At 39.6% G+C, this 27,539-nt stretch overlaps 2 protein-coding genes across 3 annotated transcripts in view; both read right to left on the reverse strand.

Moving 5' to 3' along the window:
• The window catches only part of amt (aminomethyltransferase), a 40,393-nt gene extending 38,130 nt beyond the window's left edge, over positions 1 to 2,263 (reverse strand). The window contains exon 1 of the mRNA XM_043708522.2: positions 2,151 to 2,263. Coding sequence (XP_043564457.1) covers positions 2,151 to 2,249 — 99 coding nt within the window. The 5' untranslated portion in view covers positions 2,250 to 2,263. The remainder of the gene's footprint in view (positions 1 to 2,150) is intronic.
• Positions 2,264 to 7,737: 5,474 nt separating this feature from the next.
• Positions 7,738 to 27,539, reverse strand: part of nicn1 (nicolin 1) — a 36,528-nt gene continuing 16,726 nt past the window's right edge. Inside the window, exons 3-7 of one of the 2 annotated variants that reach the window (XM_043708525.2) lie at positions 25,126 to 25,388; positions 16,954 to 17,073; positions 16,739 to 16,801; positions 13,204 to 13,308; positions 7,738 to 12,576 (exon numbers count right to left, since the gene is read on the reverse strand). In XM_043708525.2, the coding sequence (XP_043564460.1) occupies positions 12,535 to 12,576; positions 13,204 to 13,308; positions 16,739 to 16,801; positions 16,954 to 17,073; positions 25,126 to 25,388 (593 nt within the window). In that variant the 3' untranslated portion in view covers positions 7,738 to 12,534. The remainder of the gene's footprint in view (positions 12,577 to 13,203; positions 13,309 to 16,738; positions 16,802 to 16,953; positions 17,074 to 25,125; positions 25,389 to 27,539) is intronic. The other variant, XM_043708526.2, reaches the window with a different exon arrangement.

Below are 27,539 nucleotides of genomic sequence, written 5' to 3' on the forward strand. Positions count from 1 at the left end.
CATTAACAGGTACTGTAATAACCCATCTCAATGTGAATACCCATTAACAGGTACTGTAATAACCCATCTCAATGTGAATACCCATTAACAGGTACTGTAATACCCCATCTCAATGTGAATACCCATTAACAGGTACTGTAATAACCCAACTCAATGTGAATACCCATTAACAGGTACTGTAATAACCCATCTCAATGTGAATACCCATTAACAGGTACTGTAATACCCCATCTCAATGTGAATACCCATTAACAGGTACTGTAATAACCCATCTCAATGTGAATACCCATTAACAGGTACTGTAATACCCCATCTCAATGTGAATACCCATTAACAGGTACTGTAATAACCCATCACAATGTGAATACCCATTAACAGGTACTGTAATAACCCATCTCAATGTGAATACCCATTAACAGGTACTGTAATAACCCATCTCAATGTGAATACCCATTAACAGGTACTGTAATAACCCATCTCAATGTGAATACCCATTAACAGGTACTGTAATAACCCATCTCAATGTGAATACCCATTAACAGGTACTGTAATAACCCATCTCAATGTGAATACCCATTAACAGGTACTGTAATACCCCATCTCAATGTGAATACCCATTAACAGGTACTGTAATACCCCATCTCAATGTGAATACCCATTAACAGGTACTGTAATAACCCATATCACTGTGATTACCCATTAACAGGTACTGTAATAACCCATCTCAATGTGAATACCCATTAACAGGTACTGTAATAACCCATCTCAATGTGAATACCCATTAACAGGTACTGTAATACCCCATCTCAATGTGAATACCCATTAACAGGTACTGTAATACCCCATCTCAATGTGAATACCCATTAACAGGTACTGTAATAACCCAACTCAATGTGAATACCCATTAACAGGTACTGTAATAACCCATCTCAATGTGAATACCCATTAACAGGTACTGTAATAACCCATATCACTGTGATTACCCATTAACAGGTACTGTAATAACCCATCTCAATGTGAATACCCATTAACAGGTACTGTAATACCCCATCTCAATGTGAATACCCATTAACAGGTACTGTAATAACCCAACTCAATGTGAATACCCATTAACAGGTACTGTAATAACCCATCTCAATGTGAATACCCATTAACAGGTACTGTAATAACCCATATCACTGTGATTACCCATTAACAGGTACTGTAATAACCCATCTCAATGTGAATACCCATTAACAGGTACTGTAATACCCCATCTCAATGTGAATACCCATTAACAGGTACTGTAATAACCATCTCAATGTGAATACCCATTAACAGGTACTGTAATAACCATCTCAATGTGAATACCCATTAACAGGTACTGTAATAACCCATCTCAATGTGAATACCCATTAACAGGTACTGTAATAACCCATCTCAATGTGAATACCCATTAACAGGTACTGTAATAACCCATCTCAATGTGAATACCCATTAACAGGTACTGTAATAACCATCTCAATGTGAATACCCATTAACAGGTACTGTAATAACCATCTCAATGTGAATACCCATTAACAGGTACTGTAATAACCCATCTCAATGTGAATACCCATTAACAGGTACTGTAATAACCCATCTCAATGTGAATACCCATTAACAGAGACTGTAATAACCCATCTCAATGTGAATACCCATTAACAGAGACTGTAATAACCCATCTCAATGTGAATACCCATTAACAGGTACTGTAATAACCCATATCACTGTGATTACCCATTAACAGGTACTGTAATAACCCATCTCAATGTGAATACCCATTAACAGGTACTGTAATAACCATCTCAATGTGAATACCCATTAACAGGTACTGTAATAACCCATATCACTGTGATTACCCATTAACAGGTACTGTAATAACCCATCTCAATGTGAATACCCATTAACAGGTACTGTAATAACCATCTCAATGTGAATACCCATTAACAGGTACTGTAATAACCATCTCAATGTGAATACCCATTAACAGGTACTGTAATAACCATCTCAATGTGATTACCCATTAACAGGTACGGTAACACTGATTTGCCTATAATCTGTGAACACCATTAGATTCCCCCTCCCCTCCAGTGATGTACCTCCCCCGTAACCCGGTGCCTAGGAATTACCGTGCCGCCATGGTCCTGACTGTAGTTGCGATGTAACCGTCTGACGGCCTCAGGCTGCAGACGGAGCCGGGCTCCGAACCGAGCTCCAGCCACCAGCATCTCCGATCCCACTCCTACACAATGCGCCTGCGCTAATCCTACCAACGCTGTTACAGTCTGGGAATTGTAGTCTGTCACTGTCCGCCTCCTATGAATCAATCAACAGCTTGGAACTACAACCCCCATAGTGCACTGGGATCACCCATTAATTGGACTGAAGTTAGTTGGAAAGTTAGCACTTTTGAAGTTGTGACTTCATTTGTTTAAATATTTCTGCAAGATGACTTTTTTTTGGGTTACTAACTGGCCCTTTTCTACCATTTCGCTTCTTACCGTGAATTTAACTGCCTAATTTCTCTGCGTTCATAACATTTTGAGTGTTCCAGTTCAGAGATTCTCAAACTGACACTCTGGACCTGTATTAAGAGTGCTGCACTATCAGGAATGCTATCTCTCAGATAAGACATTTAATTAAGGTGTTGCATAACCTGTCAAGTAGTTGTAAGCATTTCATGACTCAATTGGACCTTATTTCAAGGGAGTTGGAATATAAGAGTAGGGCAGTTTTACTGCATCTACACAAGGTGTTCGTTAGACCACATCTGGAGTATTCTAAACTGTTTTGGTCCCTTATTTAAAATGTATTATTTCACTGGAGACAGTTCAGAAAAGTTTCACTAAGATGATCCCCAACATGGAGAGGTTATCTTTTGAGCAAAGGTTTAACAGATGGGACTCTACTCACTACAGTTTAGAAGAATGATAGGCGATCTCATTGAAACATAGAATTTTTTTAAAAAAATTAAATTTTCTTTCCTTACCCCCACACTACCGCCTAGCTGCGGTAGTGAACACAGAATTTTAAAGGAGCTTGACAGAATAAATGCTGAGAGGATACAATAATACAATTAAATATTCTTTTATTGTCACATGTACTGCATTGTAGGAGTACAATGAAAAGATTTTACAATGTCTGGCTTTTTATGACAACAACTGAAAATTGTGTTGCTGGAAAAGCGCAGCAGGTCAGGCAGCATCCAAAGAGCAGGAGAATCGACGTTTCGGGCATAAGCCCTTCTTCAGGAATGAGGAGGGTGTGCCACCTACCTTTTATCTTAGACTGCTGTTAGACTGCCAGTCTAATAGCAGTCCCCGCTCTGCTCCAAGCCCAGACTGCTCCGTACCAGCACTCAGCTGCTCCAAGGTAAGTGTCAGGACTGCCTCACCCCTTCTAGCCTCCGCCCAGGACTTACTGCCTGCATGACGCTCAAAGGCTGCTTTCCCATGCTGCTCTGGGCTCGCAGTCCACATTCTCTACCAGGACTTGATGCTTGCCCTGTTCCAGAACTCAAAGCCCACATGCTGTACCAGGGCCCGCTGCTCTGGGAACTTGCTGCTTGCGCCTGCTGCTGCACCAGTATTTCCATCCTGTGCTAAGGGGAGAGAAGGAGGAAAAAAAAAGACAAAAAATCCCCAGAAAAACAAAAGAACAGGTGGAGCAGAGGACCTCTGACAGGAGTGTCCTATTTTGCCACCATCTTGGAAAAATCCTATGTTTCCCCTCATGGGACAGTTTAGGAAAAGAGAGCATAGTCTCAGAATAGAGGTGCCAATTGAAGACTGAGATGAAGAATTTCTCTTAATATGGTTGAGTGTTTTTGGAATGCCTTGCCAAAGAAAGCTGTGGTTGCAGAGCCTGTTTATGGCTGAGATAGAGATTCTTGTTCAGTAGGGCAATCAAGGGTTACAGAGTCACAAAGCACGCAGACAGAAACTTCGATCCAACCTGTCTATGCCAACCAGTCACCCCACTCTAACCTAGTCCCATTTGTCAGCATTTGGCCCATATCACTATATTCTTCCTATTCATATACCCATCCTGATGTCTTTTAAATGTTGTAATTGCTCCAACCCCTGCCACTTCCTCCAGCAGTTCATTCCATATATGCATTTCATACATTACCTGCTCCGTGAAATGTTACCCCTTTTTAAATCTTTCCCCTCAAACCTATGCTAATTGCCAACGTAGGAAAAAGACCTTTGCTATTCACCCTATCCATGCCCCTCATGATCTTATAAATTGCTATAAGATCACCCCTCAGCCTCTGATGCTATAAAGAAGAAAGCCCCACTTAATGCTCATGTCCTGGTGAGTGTTGCTGAACAAAGAGATCTTGAACTGCAGGTTCATAGTTTCGTGGAAGTAGAGTAGATAGGATAGTGAAGAAGGTGTTTGGTTGCTTGCCTTTATTAGCCACAGCATTGGGTAGAGGAGTTGGGAGGTCATGTTGTGGCTGTACAGGACATTGGTTAGGTCACTGTTGGAATATTGTGTGTAATTCTGGTCTCCCTCCCATAGGAAGGACATTGTGAAACTTGAAAGGGGTCAGAAAAGATTTACAAGGATGTTGCCAGGGTTGGAGGATTTGAACTTAAGGAAGTGGCTGGGGCTGTCTTCTCTGGAGTGTTGAAGGCTGTGGGGTGACATTATAAAGGTTTATAAGATCATGATGGGCATGGATAAGGTGAATAGCCAAGGTTTTTTCCCTGGGTGGGGGAGTCTAAAAGTACAGGGCATAGTTTTAAGAAAAAAAGGGCAAAAGATTTAAAAGAGACCTAAGGGGCAACTTTTATACGCAGAGGATGATGTGTGTATGGAGTGATCTGCCACAGTAAGTGGTGGAGGCTGGTACAATTAGGACATTTAAAAGGCATCTGGATGGGTATATCTATAGAAAGGGTTTAGACAGATTTGAACCAAATGCTTGCACAATGGGACTAGATTAATTTAGGATACCTGGCCGGCATGGATGAGTTAAACCGAAGTGTCTGTTTCCGTGCTGTACATCTATCACTACAATTGTACGCAGTATTCTAAAAGTGGCCTCACCAATGTCCTGTCCAGCTGCAACATAACATCCCAATTCTTATACACAAAATTCTGACCAATTAAGATAAGTGTTCAAAATGCCTTTTTCACCATGTGACTCCACTTTCAAGGAACTATAAACTTGCACCCCTCGGCTCTTTGTTTGGCAACACTCCTCAGTGCCCTATCATTAACTGCATAAGTCCTGTCCTGGTTTGCCTTACCAAAAGGCAACACCTCACATTTATCTAAATTAAACTCCATCTGGCACTGCTCAGCCCATTGACCCATCTGATCAAGGTCTCGTACTCGGAGATAATCTGTCCACTACAAATGGATGTGAGGAGGTTTGAATCAGCCATGATCATACTGAACGGTGGAACACGCTCAAGGGGCCGAATGGCCTCCTCCTGTTCCTATTTCTTATGGTCTCAGAACAGGGACCTTTTCTAAAACCAAACTACTGCTCATTTTTGAAATATTCAGCACATAATCCACAATTTCTGGAGACAGTGTCGCCTCTCAGGTTGATGATCTTTCAACAGAACGTGTCTTCCCTAACAACATTTATCTGTGACATTGCAAAACAGGTTATGGGTGTTGCTTCAAATGGATGGCTGCATTTCACAAATATTAATTTTATTAGCAGGAATACTGTTCAGCCCCTCAAATGTGCCCTACCATTTGCTAAGATCATGGCCAATTAATTGTGGCGTTAACTTTCCTGTCCATCCCCATACCTGCTGACTTTCTTGTTAGTTGTGAATCTATCTAATTCAGTTTTGAATGACATACTCTCCATTGTAAACAGTGTAAGAGAATGTCATTGGGCATGGACTCACAAAGAAAAAACAATTCTAATGTTCATTTTAAATGGGATTCTACATTTTTAAAAACGTGTCCCCTGGTTCCAGTTTCTCCCACAAGGAGAAACATCTTCTCAGCATCCAACCTGTTAATTACCCTCAGTCTTTCATATTTCAGTAAGATCATCCCTTATTCTTCAAAATTTCAATGAATACAGGCCCAGTCAGTCCAACCTTTCCACATACGATAACCCCTTATCACAGTAATCTGACAAGTGAGCATTCTCTGAACTACTACCAATGCACCTGTACAATTTCTTAAATAAGGAGATCAAAACTGTACAGTGTATGAGAGCTATGATCTCACTCACACGCTGTACAATTGTGATAAAATGGTTCAACTTTTATATTCAATGCCTATGCAATAAGGTAAACCATTTTATTTGCATTCTTAATCACTTGCTGTACTTGCACACTAACACTTGTAACTTATACACCAGTACCCGATTCCGTTACTTCAAATTCTTCATTTAAATAACTTTGTTTCTCTACTCTTCTCTCCGAAATGGACAAATTCACATTTTCCCATCACTCCACTTTCCAAAATCTCTATGCAGACACTTTCTGTCCTTCTCACAACATGCTTTTCTACCTATCTTTTTTACAATTAGCAAATGTATCCATTATATATAGTGCCCTCAAAATAATTGATATAGATTGTAAATATTTGAGGCCCAGTAATTAGTGGCATTCCACTAATTACAGTCTGAAATGAAATCATTTATCTGGACTCTCTACTTCCTGTTTGAAAATCAAACTTCTATCCATAATATGCTACCTGCTACACCATGAGCTGTTGTGCACTGATATCTGTCAGAGGAGGTTTATGAGATTGATATGTGGAACAAGCAAGCTGTCTTATGAGAATATATTGGACAGATTCTATTTGCTTCCACTGGAGTTTCGAAGAGTGAGGGAAGACTTTACTTAGGATTCTACATGCTTCAACAATATTGACAGGTTGGCGAGGGAAATGACATTTCTTCTTTTGGGTGCATCTAGAACTGGGGTCACTGTTTTAAAATTAAGGGTGAGCCTATATGACATATATAAGGAGAAATTTTTTAGATTGTTGTGTCACATTAGAACTCTCCACCTCAAGCAGCAGAGGTGGGATCATTTAACATCTTACAAGGCAGAGGTAGGTAGATTCTTGTTAGTTAAGGGAACCGTAGGTAAGGGAAGGCATACGGCAATTCAAAACACAAATAGATTAGCCATGATCCTACCGAATGCTGGAACTGGCTTGAGGAATTTAATGATCTACTTCTGTTTCTATTTTGTATGTTCAAATGTAGGAACCTTTGACGAGCTCCAGCTGAAGTGTCCTACTCTGATGCCATCTTGAAGTACCCTGCTAATGGGCTCCTTAACAAGGGATTCTAAAATTTACTCTGTGGCCGATGTTAGGTAAACTAGCACAGTTTCCTGCTTTCTGTCTTTCTCTTTTCTGGAAGAGTTATATTTGCTACTTGCCAATCTGATGGGAATGTTCTAGAATTCAGAGAATTTTGAAATTTACAACAATGCACCTACTATCTTCATAATCATTTCTCTTAAGACACTATGATGATGCCAGTCAGATCCTAGGAACTTGTCAGCCTTTATTTCTAATTGTTTTCTTACTACCTTAGCTCTGGTGATTGGTAATTGTTTTACATTCCTCCCTTATGAACATTCTGTGTATTGTACTTTATTTGGGCCATACTAACCAGTTTGGTAAGCTGATGACTTGCTTAATATTTAATTTGATGTCCATTCCAAAAATTTGAAACAGATAAAATGACATACTCTTATCTATATAATTAATAAATGCATTTTAATGCTTTAAAAATAAAAAACTTTTTAAAAAAACTTTGCTAACATTTTTATAATCACGTTTATGTAATTACTTAGCAAACAGCTAAAATCATTCTCAGGTGTTTCCATTCAGCAACAGCACAAAGTTTTAGTTCATCGACTGGAATTAATTGAAATAAACATTAATTTCAAGAATTTCTTGAACTGCTATAGTATAGCAATAGATATGAATAGATGAATGATTCTTGTACTTGAATTATGCACCTTTATCCATTCTTTTAATGTGTGCATTTTCAGTCAGTTCCTAGTTCTGCTAAAATACTGGATGCAAAAATGCTGCACAACATTATACCTATTAATGTCAGCAATAAGGATTTCAGGGAGTTGTAAATAGCAAAATGTATACTGATAGTTACGCCTTGATATATACCAATAGCTATTAAATGTTGAAGAAGCATTCCTAATATTGACAACAGTAATACTTGAGAGGGGAAAGATATAAAAGAGACCTAAGGGGCAACTTTTTCATTCAGAGGGTGATACATGTATGGAATGAGCTACCAGAGGAAGTGGTGGAGGCTGGTACAATTGCAACATTTAAGAGGCACCTGGTTGGGTACATGAATAGGAAGGGTTTGGAGGGATACGGGGTAGGTGCTGGCAGGTGGGACTAGATTCGGTTGGGATATCTGGTCGGCATGGACAGGTCGGACCAAAAGGTCTATTTCCGTGCTGTACATCTCTATGACTCCCTTTCACCTAGAGTACAACTATTTCTCTAATGTTACTTTTGTCTTTTATAGTGAAGATGATGCAAAATATCTGTTATATTGTTTAAATTCCCCAGATTATTATAAATTCCCCAGATTCATTCGCTAGAAGATCTCTATTCACTTTACTCTTTAAATCTTTGTAGAAACTTGTACTATTGTTTCATATGTTCAGAGTATGGAATTGATAATTGGAAATACTTTGCTGGCTTCTAAATTCTGTGAAAGCTTCTGCTAATCTTTGAAAAATTGTACACCTTTTCTTCCAATTTGATACTATATCTTTATTAGTTAGCCACTTATGATTCATCCTTCTTCTGGACCTTTCTTTCTCACTGGAATTCATCTTCACTGACTATTAAAAAATATCAACTGTAAATGTTTGACACTGCTTCTCAACTGACCTACTCTTTGATCTGGTTTCCCAGAAAATTTTAGCCAGCTCTCTTTTTATATTTCCCTTTAAGTTTAGTACACTATTCTTTGATCCACCCTTCTCTCCATCAATTTGATTGCAAAATTTAACCATGATTGCTGCTACTTAGAGGCTCCTTAACTATGGGCTCATTAATTAAACCTGTCATTGTATTCTTCTTGGTCTAGAATATCCTGTTCTTTAGTTGACTTTACAATGCGCTGCTGTAAAAAATTGTCATAAAAATACAGAATAGATCTTCTAGTCTACCTTTGCCAATTTGACTTGTTCAATTGCATGTAAAGTTACATCGTTCAAGATTATTGCTATCTTTCTAAGACACTGCATTTATTTCTTCCTCTTTACTTGGTCCCATAGCATCATTGCCATTGATACATATGAACTATTTCCACAATTTACCTCTTACCTTTCTTTTTTTAAAATCATCTCTACCCAAACTGATTCCATACCTTCATCCTTAGAAGTAAGGTTATCTCTCATTGTTGTACCAATGTCATTCTTGATTGAGAGCAACCTCACCATGCTTTCTGTGTCTCCTGTCCATTCAGAATTATAAGTACACTGAATTGTTCAGGTCTAAGCATTGCTATTTGATGGCTAACAGGTCATGCAAATTAGATTACCTACAGTGTGGAAACAGGCCCTTCAGCCCAACAAGTCCTCACTGACCCTCTGAAGAGAAACCCACCCAGACCCATTTCCCTCTGACTAAAGCACCTAACACTATGGGCAATTTAGCATGGCCGATTCACCTGACCTGCACATCTTTGGACTGTGGGAGGAAACCCACACAGACACGGGGAGAATGTACAAACTCCATACAGACAGTCACCCAAGGCTGGATTCAAACCTGGGACCCTGGTGCTGTGAGGCAGCAGTGCTAACCACTGAGCTACCGTGCCACCCCAAATGTATTTCCATTTGAGCTGACAATTCATCTGTATGTTACATCTGCAATGGAAATTCAGCTATAAGCCTTTCAGGCTTCTGAAAGTGTTAGGTCACTCCACCCTAAGCTGCTGCCCCCCACCACCATGATATACAGAGTTTTTAGCTTGGCCTCCAGTTCAGTGATTCTAAACTGAAGCTGCAGAAATGTACTGCTGTGTTTGCCTTAGATCACATCCATCAACACCTGCATATTGCAGCTGCAATATATCACCTGCTCTGCCATCTTCAGTGTTTTAATTTACTAATTAATTTCTTCAATTTGAATGAAACCTTCTCGGCTTGTATGGCCGTTTATTCTTATTGTTAACAGAGATGTTCTACTTACCTCAAATGAAATACTCTGCTTTAGATTAGATAAATAGGAAATACTCACCAGCCAATCACTACCCTAATGTTTCTTTTGAACACAGCTCTGGCTCTCCACAAGTTCTGATCCTGCCTCCACACTCTACTCTCACTGTTCTGGCCCTGCCAGAATATATGATGAAAGCTATTGTTTAAATACAAATTCTCTGTAATGATAAGCATGGTAGATATGGTGGCCATTAGTGCGAAAATATTTGGTTTGTAGATAGCAGTTCAGATAAAGGGCAGTGACAAACAAATATAACTTGCATTTATACAGTGCAGTTTATAGTCAATGAAATATTTGCAAAAAGATTATTTGATACTACTAGGCAGTGTGGTCTGTGGGTTTTGATTTATCCAGTAATTCTTGGTATATGATATTACTTTGAATGGATTTGATGGAAAATTCATTAAGGTTTTGTGGGGCAGTACTCAGGGCTTTTCAGCATTTGTTTTGCTGAGGAAATTGTAGATGTTTGCATTGGGAATATCCAAGGATATGTCAGATGTGGGTTGACAAGGAATTTGCTATGACTTGGGCATGTGGTGCTACAGCTGGATATATTGTGGGAGAGAATAGGGACTTGCAACATAGAATGGCCTACAAGAATGGGGAGTTGGCCATTCGGCCCTCAAATCTGCTCCTTAATTCATGGTTGATCTGACTGTGAACTCAACACTACTTTCCTGAATATCCCTCATAACCTTTGACTCTTTTGTGAATCAAAAATCAAACTGAACCTTGACTATGTTCAGTGACTCTGACTCCACTGCATTCGGGAAAGGAAATTTCACAGACTAATGACCGTCAGAGAAAACAAATTCCTATCTCTATCTTAAATATATCTAAATCTTTAAATGGTGTTCCCAAGAGTTGGTTTTCAGAGGTTCTGTGGGGACTTTATTCTCCATCAATTATACTTGAAGAAATGTTATGAGTAGATGAAACACAGACTGAAAGAATTTGACTGTATTTATTAATCTGCAAGGTTTTCTCAGTATTGCTAGCTTGTTTTTGTTTCTTGTGCAATATCTACCTCTGGACTCTAGTGCAGCAGGCCAGAGACAGAAATGTTGGCATGGGAACATGGTGCTGTGTTGAAGTGGCAAGCAACCAGAAGCTCAGGGTCATTTAGAGCGAGAAGTTCCACAATGCATTCTTTCAGTCTGTGTTTCATCTGCTCACTGTAGAGATCACTTTATAAGCAGTGAATACAGTACACTAGATTGAACTGCAGCTAAATCACTCCTCTACCTGAGGAGGATGTATCTGGGACATTGGAAGGAGGAGGTAAATCGGAAAATACTGCACCTTTGCAATTGCATGGGAAGGTGTCTTGGGAATGGGGGAAAAGTTGGACCATATGTCCCAGAAGGAAAGGCCCCTGCGAATGCTACCAAGGGAGGGGAAGGGAAGAAACGTTTGATGAAATCTTGCAGAGATGGCAGAAATGAGGCTTATGATCCTTTGTTACTGGAAGCAAATAGTTAACTCTGTTTTTCTCTACCAGACGTGTGTTTCTTCATCACCTTGTTTTTTTGTTTCCGATCTCCAGCATCTATTCTTAATTTTATTAAACTGAATATTTACTCTTTCTCCATCTTCTGTTTTTAATGCGCAAGGAATTGGACAGATTTGGGCACTGCCAAAACAGTGGAGACAACTTTGGCCCTGGTGATGTATAAAGAATGCAACTCTTTGTAAACATGGATATTTGACTAATCTCTCCTTCAAAGCTGCATTCACAAGTTTCATGCAATATTAAGTTAGCATTTTAACTTTAGTTCTTAGGTCATTTTCCTTCAGCCTTTCGGTTCTCTTGGTAATTTTAGCTTTCATTTGTTGAAGGCAGGTAAAAGTAATATTCATTTATTACAACTTCAACTAGACAGTGAGTGAGTGCTGACAAATTCTTGGACAGTCCAGTACTATAAAAAGAGACACATTTTTGCTCTTCACTTATTTTTGCAATTATGCAAAACAGGAAATCTGATACCAGCTATTGGATCCATCTAATCTGAAAAAACTTAGGAAGTTTAATAATCTTTTCACTACAACTTATTTAGAACAACAATATATTACATTTATTAACTTTGTACATATAAAACATTAGTGGAGCTGATATTGAACAGTTTGAACTGAGTCTGGTCCCACAAAGACAAAAGCAGAAAATTAACTCTGGTTTTACTTCAGTTTTCTGTCAGGGCATCAAGTGCATTTTATATAGACTTGCATGCAGTCACAAACAAGGAGGTTTGTATCCTCTGGTCCTCTCAGCGGGAACAGTAGTGTGAGATGAGTCACTCAGGTATAGGATAGCAGGTTGACATCATAGGAACCATCCACCTGTGGACAGGATATGCATAAAATATAGTAAGACTACTTCATTCTTCATATTCTGTTGGTGTCTTAATTTCTTGCCTTTCTGAAAAAAAATCTTTCAATAACTTCTTCTGTACTAAGGTAAGATTCTAAAGCTGTTAACTCCCTTGCAGTACTTTCCTTGAGGCCCTATTTTTTATAAGGGTCTAAACTGTTGAACGAGAATTGCATAGGCTATCACAGCATATCCCCAATGAACACAGAATGACTTTGAGCAGGCCTTATTGGATAGTGATCAGGAAGGGCCCGCAAACTTCAACAATTCTGTCAAACTCTACCAAAATAATTAGAAAGTGTGTTGATCGGGAGTGAGAACATCTGATTTTCTCCCTTCATAGTCCATAAATGTTAAGATCAACTGTGGCTGTCCTAAAGCGACATGTCAGCAGATATTAGTTAACCCAGCACAGGGTTACAAATCAGTATTGCATCAGATCAACACATTTCCACTTCTAAAAGAAAATGTATAAATGTGAGGCAGCATCTTTAAACCTAATAAATATAAATTTAGCTACAATATAAACTTTCATTTTCATTGTTCACTTTCCATTCCATTGTAAACATACATTGAGAGGGTGGAACAGCACTTACATCAAACCGTCCAACCCGTGTGGTTGCTGGATTGTTCCGGACCATTTCAGTTAAAACCCACATCTGCTGAACACTGGAAGCTACAACCTCTGGATCCGGTAATCCCTGTGAAAGGATATCTATAGTTGAAATAAAACGAACAGTGCGCAGTGACTGCACCTTATCCTCTGCATCCATGATCTATTCCAGTAATACCTCACACACCATTTGATGCTGACACCATCCTTTACATTGGTTCCTCACTTCAAAATTGCACTCTTCTGACCTATTCAGGTGCTGCCACTAACTCTCCTTTCCCTGCTACTATGCCCTCATTCCCACCAGTTGCACAGAACTGTCTTACCTTAAGTACCATGGCAGCTGATGGAATTCATAAATCTGGTATATAAAGCTTGTCTCATTAATGGTGATCATAACAACAACTGGTTCACTTCTCTAGTTTGGCCGACATGTGACCACAAACCCTTAGCAATGTGGTTGACTCTTATTTGCTCTCATTCAAAGACAATCAGACAATAACAAATGCTGGCCTTGCCAGTGACACACATATCCATGAAAGAATTAAAATGAAAAAAGGGTCCAAGAAAAGGCTCTGACAGCAACCTTAAAAACTGACTTTGGATTGCTCGAATTAATCCTTCCTGCTGCTGTAGAAATGTGTAAAGACAGCACAAAGACCGAGACCTTCTCTCCTTCCCATATTTCGGTTAGTTGAATAAAGCAGTGCTCAGGAGCAATCTGCAATTCTAGCTTGATACAATAATTCATGTTGATAGTGTCCTGCATGACCCTTAAAAGAGAAGTAAAATCTAATCTCAGTTTTAAATGCTCGACCCTTGACTTTTAAAAACAGTGACCCAATTCTAGATTCTCCCAAAACAAACATTCTTTCTGCATCTACCCTGTCAAGACCCCTCAGGATTTTATATATTTTAATTAAGTCACCTCTCACTATTCAAAATTCCAGCATGTGCAAGCATACCCTGTGCAAACTTTTCTCAACCTCTCCCCCCCCCCAATTCCAGATATTAGTTTGTAAAACTTCCCTGCAATACTTCCTTTAATAATGATCAATACGGTACATTACTCCGGATGTTGTCTCTCTAGTCATATTATGAGTACTACATAAGGTAGTCCACCAGAGTCGAAGAGTGTGGCACTGGAAAAGCACAGCAGGTCAGGCAACACCTGAGGAATGGGGGAAGGGGCGGCAGTGGTGAGAGGAGAGACGGGTGGGGTTGGGGAAGGGGAAGGTAGCTGGGAAGACAATAGGTAGATGCAAGTGGGAGGCGATTGTGATAGGTCGGTGAGGAAGCTGGAGCAGGTAGGTGGGAAGGAAGATGAACAGATAGGACAGGTCAAGACGGCGGTGCTGAGTTGGAAGGTTGGATCTGCGATGAGGTGGTGGGAGGGGACATTTGGAAACTAGTGAAGTCGATGTTGATGCCGTATGGGTGAAGTGTTCCAAGGTGAAAGATGAGGCGTTCTCCCTCCAGTTGGCAGTAGAGGAGACTCAGGACTTGCATTGCTTTGGTGGATTGGAGGGAGGGAGTTGAAGTGATCGGCCACAGGGCGGTGGGGTTGTTTTGTGCGTGTCCCAGAGATGTTCCCTGAAACATTCCGCGAATTGGTATCCTGTCTCCCCAATGTAGAGGAGACCACATCGAGATCAACGGACACAGTAGCTGAAGTGGATGGATGTGCAGGAAAGGTTTTGCTGGACGTGAAAAAATTCTTTGGGGCCTTGAATGGAGGTGCAGATTTTACACCTCTTGCAGATGCAAGGGAAGATGTCAGATGTGGAGGGTGAATTGGCAGGGGGCGTGGACCTAAAAATGGAGTCACGGATGGAATGGTCTCTGTGAAACACAGATAGGGGTGGGAGGGAAATATGTCTCTGGTGGTAGGGTCTGATTGTAGGTGGCAAAAGTGGTGGAGGATAATGCCCTGTATCCAGATATTAGTGAGGTGGAAGGTGAGGAACAGGAGGATTCTATCCATTTGCAGTTGGAAGGGTGGGATTCAAGGATGGGAAGTGGTGGAGATGTGCTGAAGGGCATTGTTTATCACATGAGAGGGGAAATTGCAGTCCTTGAAATAGGAGACTATCTGGAATAGAACTGTCGTGGAGTGGAACTGCTCCTTCTGGGACTAGATATGGTTGAGGCTGGAGTCCCTCTTGTGGTCTAGTAATAATAACCTTACAACTAGACCAGGAGACCTGGGTTCAAGTCCCACCTGAACAGGTTGATTAGAAATATACATGCTTGTCAATAAATACTAATCCATCTGAAAAGGAGTCACAGAAAAGTACAGTATGGAAACAGACCCTTCAGTCTATATCGGCAATGCCAACCAGATAACCTAAATTAATCTAGTCCCATTTGCCAGCACTTGGCCCATATTCCTCTAAACCTTTCTTATTCATGTACCCATCCAGACGCCTTTTAAATGTTGTAGTTGTACCAGCCTTTACCATTTCCTCTGGCAGCTCATTCCGTATACGCACCATCTTTTGCATGAAAAGTTTCCCCTCAGGTCTCTCTTAAATCTTTCCCCTGTCACCCTAAACCCATTCCTCTAGTTCTCGACTCCACCTTCCCAGGGAAAAGACTTTGTCTATATAGCTTATCCATGCCCCTCCTGATTTTATAAACCTCTATAATGTGACCCCTCAACTTCCATCACACCAGGGAAAACAGCCCCAGCCAATTCAGTCTCTCCCTATAGCTCAAACCCGCTAACCCTGGCAGTATGCTTGTAAATCTTTTCTGAACCCTTTCAATATTTACAACATTCTTCCTATAGGAGGGACACCAGAACTGCGCACAATGTTCCAGAAGTAGCCGAACCAACGTCCTGTACAGCCACAACATGACCTCCCAACTCCTATACTCAATGCTCTGACCAATAAAGGAAAGCATACTAAAGGCCTTCTTCTCTATCTCATCCACCCGTTATTCCACTTTCGAGGAACTATGAACCTGGGTCCATAGTTCACTTTGTTCAGCAACAGTCCCCATGACCTTACCATTAAAGTGTACAAGTCCTGCCCTGATTTGCCTTTCCAAAATGCAGCACCTTGCATTTATCTACATTAAACTCCACCTTCCACTCCTCAGCCCAAGGCCTACCTGATCAAGATCCCGTTGCACTCTGAGGTAACCTTTGCTGTCCACTACACCTCCAATTTTGGTGTCATGTGCAAACTTATGAACTATACCCACCATGTTCACATCCAAATCAATTATACAAATGATGAAAAACAGTCCTTCAACTCAATCATTACGCTGCAGAAAGAAGCCATTTGGCCAATCATGAGAATCATTGCGTTAAAGATAACATACAAGCAGGAGAAATATATTGGTAAACCCTAGAAGTACTTCAAAAAAACCTCACAAAAATGCAACTATAAGAAATAAACCATAAGGATTCAGGATATTTGAATGGAGGTGAAACAGGTATTTTGGAAGTAGAGCCTTTCAATTTCTTATGCCATATGTATGTAAGCTGTAAAAGTCTGCATCATACTCACGTCACTTAATTTCAAAGGTCGGTCTTGAGGAGTGAGTTGAGAAAGCCATGGTCCTTGTACCTTCTGTAAAATAGAAATCATTACAATCAACCTGAATATTAAAACAGTTACAATTTCCACATTAACATGTTGCATGTTATGTGTTTTCCCAAAGACAGATTTTATAAATATCCAAGATGGCTGACTTCAGACAGATGCTTAGTACTGCTACTTACATCCTTGTCATGGTCACATTCATACATTTTGATGTCCTCTATTGTAAAGTTCAGCCAAACTGGGGATGGCTGCCGGAGGATCAGACGCACTGTCACAACACCATCTGGTTCAAACAGCATCTACGGTTAAAGCCCAATATAGAAAGTGTCAATCAACTTAACAGCTTGCACATAAACACCTGACAATATCCCACTGTCTTATTGCACAGTAATTCCAGTAACATTGTGATCCACGCTGTGTGGTTTTAGATATTTGAATATCATTCATTTTTGGATTTTTGAATTTTAAACAAGTGGTATATAGATTTTGTGTATCTGAAGGGGTTCAATGATTAATTTGAAAGCATTTCTGTAGCAAAGTTTTTTTTTTAAAAAACACACTATTAGAGGGAAACTTTCTAGACAGCTTACATTCAAATTGTATAGTGCTTTGGTTTTCGGATAGAAGATTCTGGAATTTTTTGAGATATTTTGAAAACATCCATGGCTTGGAAAAAAAACTTAATAGTTTGGGGAAGTTTGAAGTAATTTTGACTGATGCTGGATATGTAAAACAGCTGCTCATGAGAAAGGGAGTTAGGTGTGAGACTGTTTAAAAAAAAAAGAGGTTACCTCTGGGTAAGGAGTTTAGTTTCAATGTTTCAGACAAGAAATATTTGGTTAAAAACCTGAAAGGGTTATTTAAAGCTGAGATGGTCTAAGCTAAGTTGTACAAAAGCTTCAGGAAGAGGCTATCACATTCTAAAGGTGAGGACTCTGAAGCCTTCGTTAAATTAAGCCCTGTGGATGTGAAACAGAAAGATATTCGCTGGTGTACTGTTTAAAAAAAAGAGGTTGGCATTACTGGAATGGTACTTTATTATGTATTTCAAAATCCTTAAAATTGTGTGTGTAAATAGTTTGGTTTATTCTATAATCTTCATTTATTTTGCAAAATGAACGTGATTAATTATTAAACCCCACATGTGTTTTTGTTATGAAGTTGAAAGTGTGTACTATACCTTTAAGAGAAAGTGAATGCTGCTTACAAGCACCTGCCATATGACAAGTTAGCACTCTCAGTGTACCGGAAAAATGTAACATTTGGCAGTGAAATAGTTACCTGAGTTGGTTGTTGTTTTGACAACAATTCGAATTTAACCAGTTTAAATTATGTTCCAGGATATTAAAACCCAATCAAGTTTGAATTTATTGTTTTTGCCAACATCGAACCAATGAGATGATCCAATGTTTGGGCTATTACAAAAGCAGGCGTTTTGAAAGTCAGACAGAGTAACTGCCATCGCAACACTCTCTATCAAAGGTACCTTTACATATAAAAATATTCCCAGTAAAAGAGATGACCCAGGGAGGTCTTCAGCTGGAAGAAGATAGACACTAGTGATGATAGCCGCTGTATGGTTTTGAAAGTAAGTTGATGTAATTTTAATGAGTGTTTTTATTGGAACAGTATATTGTTATGGAGTTGGAGAAGGGAGGATTTTAGAGTTGTGAATAGTTGTTGTTTAATGTTCACTTTTAGAGTTAAGGAATAAATTGATATTATTTTCTTTAAATAGTGGAACTTGGGAGTTCTCTGTTACTCATATTTTAACAAATTATGAGGAGAGGCGAGCTTTTCTGGGTGTTTAGTTTAATTAACAGAAGGTTTCATCGCTGTGTCATAACATCGTGTATTCCAAAATCCTTAAAGTTGTGTGTGTAAATAGTTTGGTTTAGAATGGGTTGCAGGTTTTGATTCAATTAATATGTAAATCCCAGTTCTAAAAGGTGAGAGATTTAAAAGCAATCTAAGTTTGTTCAATATATCATTTCAGTTGCATGACACTGTAATCTTTTGCTATAAATTCTATGTCTTATGGTCCTGCTCCACAGCTACCTGATGAAGGAGCAGCGCTCCGAAAGCTAGTGCATCCAAATAAACCTGTTGGACTATAACCTGGTGTTGTGTGATTTTTAACTCTGTTCAGTAATAATTTGGTTAGGATCATAGTAAGGCAAGGGGAATATCAGCAATGTATTGCTTTGCCCATTGTTGCTAACAGTAGTTTCAATTGTAGCAGCAAATTTCAAGAGCTGAGGCAAGAGGCACTTTGAGATTACACCTCTGAACACAACCAAAACACCAGGCATCTCATCACTAGAGAAGCCATACCTTGTAGATGATTCAAACTGCTGCCACTGTGCATCTCTAGTAGAGGGAGAGTATGTTGAAGGTTATGGATGGGGTGTCAATTAAGTCAGTTGTCCCAAATGATGTTGAGCTTCTTGAGCTGTTGGAACTGCACTCATCCAAGCAAGGGGAGTATTCCACCACACTCCTAATTTGTGCCTTGCATATGGTACACAGGCATTGAAGAATCAGGAGGCAAGGTATTCGCCACAGAGTTCTTGCTGTATTTGAACACTGGCAGCTTTAATATTTGAGGAGTTGTGAATGGTGCTGAACATTGCACAATGAATATCCCCACTTTTCACTTTACATTGAAGGGAGATGAAGCAGTTAAAGGTGGTTGGATTTGAGACATTATCCTGCTTGGTCTCAAACAAAAGATAACTATCTTTCTTTGTGCTAGGTATGATTCCCACTAACTCTAGTTTTATTAGAACTCCTGATACCATAAACAATCAAATGCTGCCTTGATGTCAATAATCATTACGGCACTTGCTATCAGGATTTTAGCCCTATTGGCCACATTTGGGCTGAGGTTGTATTTAGCTCATGAGATAAATGGCTCTGGTGGCACTCTGAGGACCAGTAAGCAGGTAATTGCCAAGGAAGTGCCAATTGATGGCACCATTATGACACCCTCCAATACTTTGCTGATGGTCAAATGTAGACTGATGGAATAGTAACTTGTTAGGTGGAAATTGTCCTGCTTTTTCTGGTCAGGATATACCTTGACAACTTTCCACCTTTCAACATTTGCAGCATAGATACCAACGTTGTAACTAAATTATTACAGCTTGGTTAATTCTGGAATGCAAGTCTTATGTAAGGCTAGGTCGTTGAATATATTTAAGACTGAGATACATAGGTTCTTGAGTATCAAGGGTTATGGGAAGAAAGTGGGAGAACGAAGTGGAGAAACTTATCAGCCATGATTGAATGGCAGAACAGACTCAATGGGCTGAATGGCCTAATTTCTGCTTCAATGTCTTATGGGGTTTTGGATTCTATATATATAATTCTACCACAGGTGATGGCACTCAGTGCCTCTTAGATGCTCAAGTTTTCAGTTTCTATATCTGTTTGAATTTTTTCTCATTCAGCATGGTGGTAGTGCCACAAGCAATACATATCCTCAATGTTAAGACAGGATATGGTCTCCACAAGGACTATGACTGCTACAAATGCTGTCACAGACAGATGCATCGATGGCAGATAGATTAGGGAGGCATGAGGACAGGTAAGATTTTCTATCTTGTTGGTTTCCTCATCATCGAACAAACTCAAACCAGCAGCTCTGTCAGCCAAGACTCGGCCAGTTTGTCAGTCATGGTGTTACTGAGCCATTCTCAATGCTGAACAGTCAAGATCTCCCATGCAGAAAACATTCTGTGCCCTTGCCACCTTCAGTGCTTTCTCCAAATGCTGTTTAATATGGTGGAGAACTGATTCATTAGTTTTGGGATTGGAGCAGGATGCTGGTAGCTGCTAATCAGCCCACTTTTGACTTGAGTTTTTCAGACTACATGGTGTCTAGAGACAATGTTAAGGACTCCCAGGTCTACTTCCTCTCCATTGTACTGCCAAAGTGCTGGACCTGCTGTAATGGAATTGTTTTTTTGTTATGACAATTGACATCGGCTAGCCTTGATTTACTGAATTTAAATTCCACCAGCTGCCTTGGTGGGATTTGAACCCATGCAGTTCTAAATTATTAGACCAGTGACATTACTTCTCTGCCACACTCCCCAAATCTTAGTTATCTCAATAAAATAGATTGTTATTTTATGTTCTACTTTGTAAATAATTTTGTGTCTAGCCTGTTCGTATTTTTCTCAGCTGTACAGCAAGTTAGAGTTGATAAATTGTGGCGCTGGAAAAACAGCAGATCAGACAGCATCGGAAGAGCAAGAGAATCAATGTTTCGGGCTTAACCCTTCATCAGGACTGGGGAGGGGAAGGGGTCTGAAAAATAAATGGGGGAGAGGGGTGGGCCTGGCGGAAAGGTAGTTGGGATGGTGATAGGTAGACAAAGGTAGGAGGTGATTATGATAGCACGGTGGGAAGTGTGGAACGGGTAGGTAGGAAGGAAGATGGACAGGTCAGTCAGCCAACAAAATAAGTTGTGCTTGTGATTTCAAATTGAATTGTGATTGCATTAATTAACATGTGTGTGACACGGTGGCTCAGTGGTTAGCACTGCTGCCTCACAGCAGCAGGGTCCCAGGTTCGATTCCAGCCTCAAGCGACTGTCTGTGTGGAGTTAGCACATTCTCCACATGTCTGTGTGGGTTTCCTCCGGGTGCTCCGGTTTCCTCCCACAGTCCAAAGATGTGCAGGTAAGGTGAATTGGCCGTGGTAAATTGCCCATAGTGTTAGGGGCATTAGTCAAAGGGAAGTGGATCTGGGTGGGTTACTCTTCGGAGGTCAGTGTGGACTGGTTGGGCCGAAGGGCCTGTTTACACACTGTAGGTAATCTAATCTAACCTAACCTAACCTTAAAATGCATCTGGGAGTTATAAGAACTTAGTTAACAAATCCATGCTTGTTGGTATGTAGTTGTCGGTAGAAATGAAGCTGATATACTAATTACAGACAGCCTATTTAATAAGTCATCAGAAAGATAAGATAAATCAAGTAAAGATGTAAATTGTGGAATCTGTAGTCATAATTTTCCTATTCCTCATGGATACGGGGTAGGGTGTCATAAGACTGGAAAATTGCAAATGTGACACCCTACTTCAAAAGATGGTATACGGTTAAGTTCAATACTATAAATCGGCCACCTTAACCTCACTGGTGGGAATGCTTACAGAAATGATAATCCTGAAGAAAACTGATAATTACTTGAGTAACTGTGGCTTAATCAAAGGAAAGCCAGAATTAACATCAACAATTAGCTAACATGCTTGAGTATTTTGATGAGATAACATAGAGGTCTGATGAGCGTGTGTTTTGTGGTGTTGTACACATACACTGCTAAAAGTAAATTTATAAAGAGCTGCATAACAGCCTCATCAGCAAAGTTATAGCTTATGGAATAATAAAGGGGACAGAGCAGCATGAATATTAAAATGGCAAAGTGATTGATAGTGTTTTTTAGATTTGGGAAAGTAGAAAGTACCTTTTTAATATATTTATACCAGGGCACAATTTTTAAAATTTTCAAATGATACAAACTTGAAATTATTATGAACTGTTAACACTATAGAAATAAACTTCAAAAGATAGGATGATGGAAAGGACAGACATGTGGCAGGTGACATTTAATACAGAGAAAAAATATAATTTTAGTAGTAATATGAGGAGAAGTATACAAAACAAAGGGATGCAATTCTAAAGGGATTGCAGTACAGAGAGATCTTGGGTATTTATGCACAAATCAGTGAAGATGGCAAGTAGGTCAAGAAAGTGGTTAATAAAGTATATGGGATCCATGAGCTTGTTAAAAAGAAAGGTTATGATATTGCTGTATAAAATATCAGTTCATCCTCAACTAACTCGTGTCAAGTTCTGTCCCATGTTTTAGAGAGATTGTGAAAGTGTTTTTTTTAAAAAAGGTGTGGAAAAGATTCACAAGAATGATCCCAGGGAGGAATTTTAATTAGCAGGATTGATTGAGAAGAGATTTGATACAGGTGCTCAAAACGGAGGGTTATAGACAGAGTGGATATGTAGACTGATGTAGAGAACACCAATTTGAGATGATTAGCCAAGAGGAAAAACATTTTTAGGCAGCAGGTGGTTAGGACAGAGTGGTAGAGGCAGATTCAGTTGTGAATTTCAAGAGAATTGGATACTTATCAAAAGAGAAAACACAGGGTTACAGGGAAAAGGCAGGACAGCGGAACCAACGAGTTACATTTAGAGTCCCAGCACAGAAATGACAGGCCTTCTTTTGTGCTGAACACATGGTACAAATCATTCTAATCCCAGACTTATCAATTCAGCACAGCACTCTAAATTGAACTAGGGTGAAGTACAAATACAAAGTAAACATTCAATTATTTCAGTCATAAATTCTATCTGCAGTTACCAAAACACACCCATAATTGATAACAGGGAAAGAAAAAGTAGTCTTTGCAAGTTTGCTATTTAATTGGTAATCTCACTCTATGAGACCACAAGAATGATTGGTGTAGTATAACTAAGTTTTATAATGGTATTCTGAAATTGAAGTAATAGATGTTTTAAAATTAGTGGAAAGGAGCTTGCATTTGCATCTGTCCCAATTTAAGCTGATCTCAGGGTGCATCAGATGTTCCATCCTGCACATTGATGGGTTGAAAGTAAAAATAAGTAAAATAAAAATAAAAATAGTCAAATCTTTAACTCAAACAACATGTGGTTTCATTTTCTTCCCCTCACTTTGTAAGGCAATTCAGACATTATTTCATGAAACTCTCTCCAGAATATCTAGCAACAAAAACACGAGTCGAATTTCTTCTAAACTTGAAAATCTAATCTTTGTAGATTTGTAGACAGTTTTACTAATTTCATGGAACTGTTTTGCAGGTATTTATTATGGTCCAAATATGGTCTTAGGAGTGTTTTATCACCAGCCATGGTACCAAACATCTTCCTTGAGAATATCTGTTGGAAATGCTGTGCTGTGAGAAGACAGGACAGGGACCTGTTGCAGCAATTCGTCAACTAATTATGCTGCTCTAGTCACTTGCTAGTACAGACTAAGCGCCCAAAAGCATAAATGGTCCACTTCACTATCAAATTTTAAGAGCCCTAGGCAAGATACATTTAAGTTAATCTCTTTCTGATGCTGAGTAGGCATGCAATCACTGCTCATATTTTGGTGCAAAGATGCAAGATCATTCAGAGACTCTACAAAACAGGTGAATCTGGGAAATTTAATACTATCACATTGAACATACAAACATGTGGCCATTGAGCCTGCTACGCTGTTAAATAAGACCAATGCTGATCTGATGTTAACCTCAACTGTATATTCCTGCTAATCTTTCATCCCTATGATAATCAAAAATCCATCCACCTGTGCCTTAAAAATATTTAAAGATCCTGCATCCACTCCCTTTCAAAGAAGGGAATTCCAAATTCCTCAGGAAACAAAATGTTTCTATATCTCTTTTAAATTGGCACCCTCTTCTTTTTAAAACTGTGACCCCTATGTACAGATTCTCCTACAAATGTAAACATTCACCCTGTCAAATGTCCTCAAGATCTCATATGTTTCAATTAAATTGTCTCTCACTCTTCTAAACTCCAAAGGTACAGGCCTCGCCTGTGTCATTGCAAATAAACTAATAGTAGACTAAGCTGCACTGACAACCAATTCTGCATTTGTGTAACTTTTGATATGAAGTAGTTTAAGTGCCAAAAAGCTAAACAATGAGAACATTCACCTGCACTTCTTCTAACCATTGTTCCCGGTGTGGTCTCCTCTACATTGGAGAGACCAAGTGCAGACTTAGGGACCAGTTCGCAGAGCATCTGCTCTCTGTATGCTCCAATCAATACCACCTTCCGTTGCTAGTCATTTCAACTCCCCCAGCAACATGTCTATCCTGGGCCTTCTCCACTGTCAAAATGAGGCCACATGCAAACTGGAGGAACAACATCTTATGTTCCACCTCAGAAGCTTACAGCCCCAATGGCCTCAACAAAGAGTTCACCAGCTTCAAAATCTCCCCAACCCTTAATTATTCCATATCCACCTCTCCCTCTCCTCGCCACTTCCTTGACCGGACCTGTCCTTCTTACATATTCGCTCCACCCTTGCCACTAAATCAATCACAATAACCCTACCTGCATCCACCTATCACCATTCCAGCTATCTCTCCCACATCCACCTTTCACCATCCCTATTTTTCCACCACCCCCACTCTACTTATTTCTGAGCTCCCTTCCCCCTCCCAATCCTGACCCAAAATGTCGACTTTCCTGCTCTTCCGATGCTTTCTGATCTGCTGTGCCTTTCCAGCTCTTCATTTTATCGACAATGAGAATACTTAGTTTGTTAAACCCACCTGATCACGGTGGATGGAAAAGTAATCCTGTGATCCATTCTCGGTGTGGGGATTAGGCATCAAACACATGTCCCGGATGCAGGTCTTCCATTTCAACAGCTTCCTGTCAGACTCTGAGTTCAGTCGTCTTTGAAGACGTACAGTTAAGAATGCGGTGTAATAATTCTTAAATGCAATTGACTGAAGCTGGTCAGTGCAGAGTAATATATTAGTGATAAGAGTCAGCTGAATTACAAGTTCCTCCAATAAAGGAGATAAACATGCTGAAAAAAATTAATACAAATAACTCAATAAAAGAAAAACATAATCATTAAAAGTCACAACACAGAAAAAGACCAGTTTATGGTATCTGCTCCAGCTGAATAAACTAGCTGGCCATCCTAATTCCACTTATCAGCACTTGGTCCTTTGCCTTGGAGATTGCAACACTTCAGGCACTGGTTCCTTTAAATGACTTGAGGGTTTCCACCTCAACCACCAATCTTGGCAGCAAATGCCAGATACCTACCATACTCTGAGTGCAAAAACGTTTTTCTTTATGTCCCTTCTCAGCCTTCTACCAATCACTTTAAATCCGTGTTTCCTGGTAACTGACCTGTCTACACAGGCAAGCAGACCTATCCACTCTATCCAAGCCCCTCATTATTTTATAAGTGTCAAATAAGTCACTGCCTCATCCACTTCTATTCCAAGGAAAATAACACCAGCCTTTCCAATTTTATTTGCAATTTTCAAGCTTTACCAACATTCTTATGAATTTCCTCTATAATCTCTCTGAAGCAATTATATTCTTCCTGTAACATGGTGATTAGAAACCATATAGAAAGTTCTAGCTGTGGCCTAACCAGCGTCTTCTATTGTTCTAGCATTACATCCAATACTATGCTCAATGAATAAAAGCATCACATACCATTTTATCTACCTGCCCTTCCATCTTCAGGGATCTGTGGTCATGCAATCCAAGGTCTATCACTTCTTCTATCCCTCTCAATTCCTATACTTCTCTCTTTTATATTTTTGGAACCAGTCTATCTCTTAGCACCTTGTCATATACCTTACGAAAAATCTACACAGAGATTACAAACTGCACTTCCCTCATTAGTCCTCCTTGTTATCTCCTCAAAATATTCAAGTTAGCTCATAAGACAACTTTCCCCTCACAAAACCATGCAGACTATCCCCGATTAATCTGGGCCTTTCCAAATAACAGTTATTCCTATTTCTCATATCGATTCTAGTAATGTGCCCACCATGATGATCAGCCTATATTTATTTGGCTGTCCCTCATAATTTTTTGAGCAATGGTACTAATATTTGCAAATCTCCAAATATCTGGTACCTTGCCTGTATTTGGTAAGGATTTGCAAATCATCTTCAGAATATCTGCTGCTGCATTCCTTTAAGTGTAGGATGTAATTAATCTGGCCCTGATGATTTATCTGCCTTCAAGCAGGTCAATCCCTCCAGTACGTCCCTACTTATCATGCTTACTTTATTTAATATTTCACCTGACTCTTCTGTCTTCATCAGCCTTCTACTTTGCGAAGACAAAGTAATTCTTAAGGACCCTGCCCACATCTTCTGCAGTCTTACACAAGTTACCATTTAAATTTCTGATATGCCCAATCCATTCAGAACTTATCCTCCTGCTCTTGATGCATTGATAAAACATCTTTGGATATTCCTTAATCTTTCCAGCCAATTTTTTTTCATATTCTCTATTTTCCTGATTTCCTTTTTACGTTACATCTACTTTTTGTACTTCTCTAAGTTTCCTAAATTATTACTTACTGAGATTGTCATAAACACTATTATTCTGATTTATCTTACCTTGCATGTTTTTTAAAATTCATTTGTGGGATGTGGGTGTTGCTGGCTGGACACCATTTATTGCCCAATTGGCAATTAAGGATCAACTACATTGCTGTAGGACTAGAGTCCCATGTAGGTTGGACCAGGGTAAGGATAGAGCTAAGAGCAGCAAGGAGGGGACATGAAAGGTCCTTAGTCGGTAGGATTAGGGAAAACCCTAAGGCTTTCTATAGGTATGTTAGGAATAAAAGAATGACTAGGGTAGGAATAGGTCCAGTCAAGGATAGTAGTGGGAAGTTGCGTGTGGAGGAGGAAGAGATTGGGGAGACACTGAATGAATACTTTTCTTCAGTATTTACTCAGGAACAGGGCATTGTCGTCGATGTGAATACTGAGTCACAAGTAAGTAGAATGGATGGCTTTGAGGTATGTAGAGAAGAGGTGTTGGAAATCCTGGAAAAGGTGAAAATAGATAAGTCCCCTGGGCCTGATGGCATTTATCCCAGGATTCTCTGGGAAGCAAGGGAGGAGATTGCAGAGCCATTGGCCTTGATTTTTATGTCCTCTTTGTCTACAGGAGTAGTGCCAGAAGACTGGAGGAT

This window comes from Chiloscyllium plagiosum, unplaced genomic scaffold (assembly GCF_037043375.1).
Source record: "Chiloscyllium plagiosum isolate Xiang-an unplaced genomic scaffold, Cpla_swu_hap1 HiC_scaffold_14, whole genome shotgun sequence".
In the NCBI taxonomy this organism is placed as follows: Eukaryota; Metazoa; Chordata; class Chondrichthyes; order Orectolobiformes; family Hemiscylliidae; genus Chiloscyllium; species Chiloscyllium plagiosum.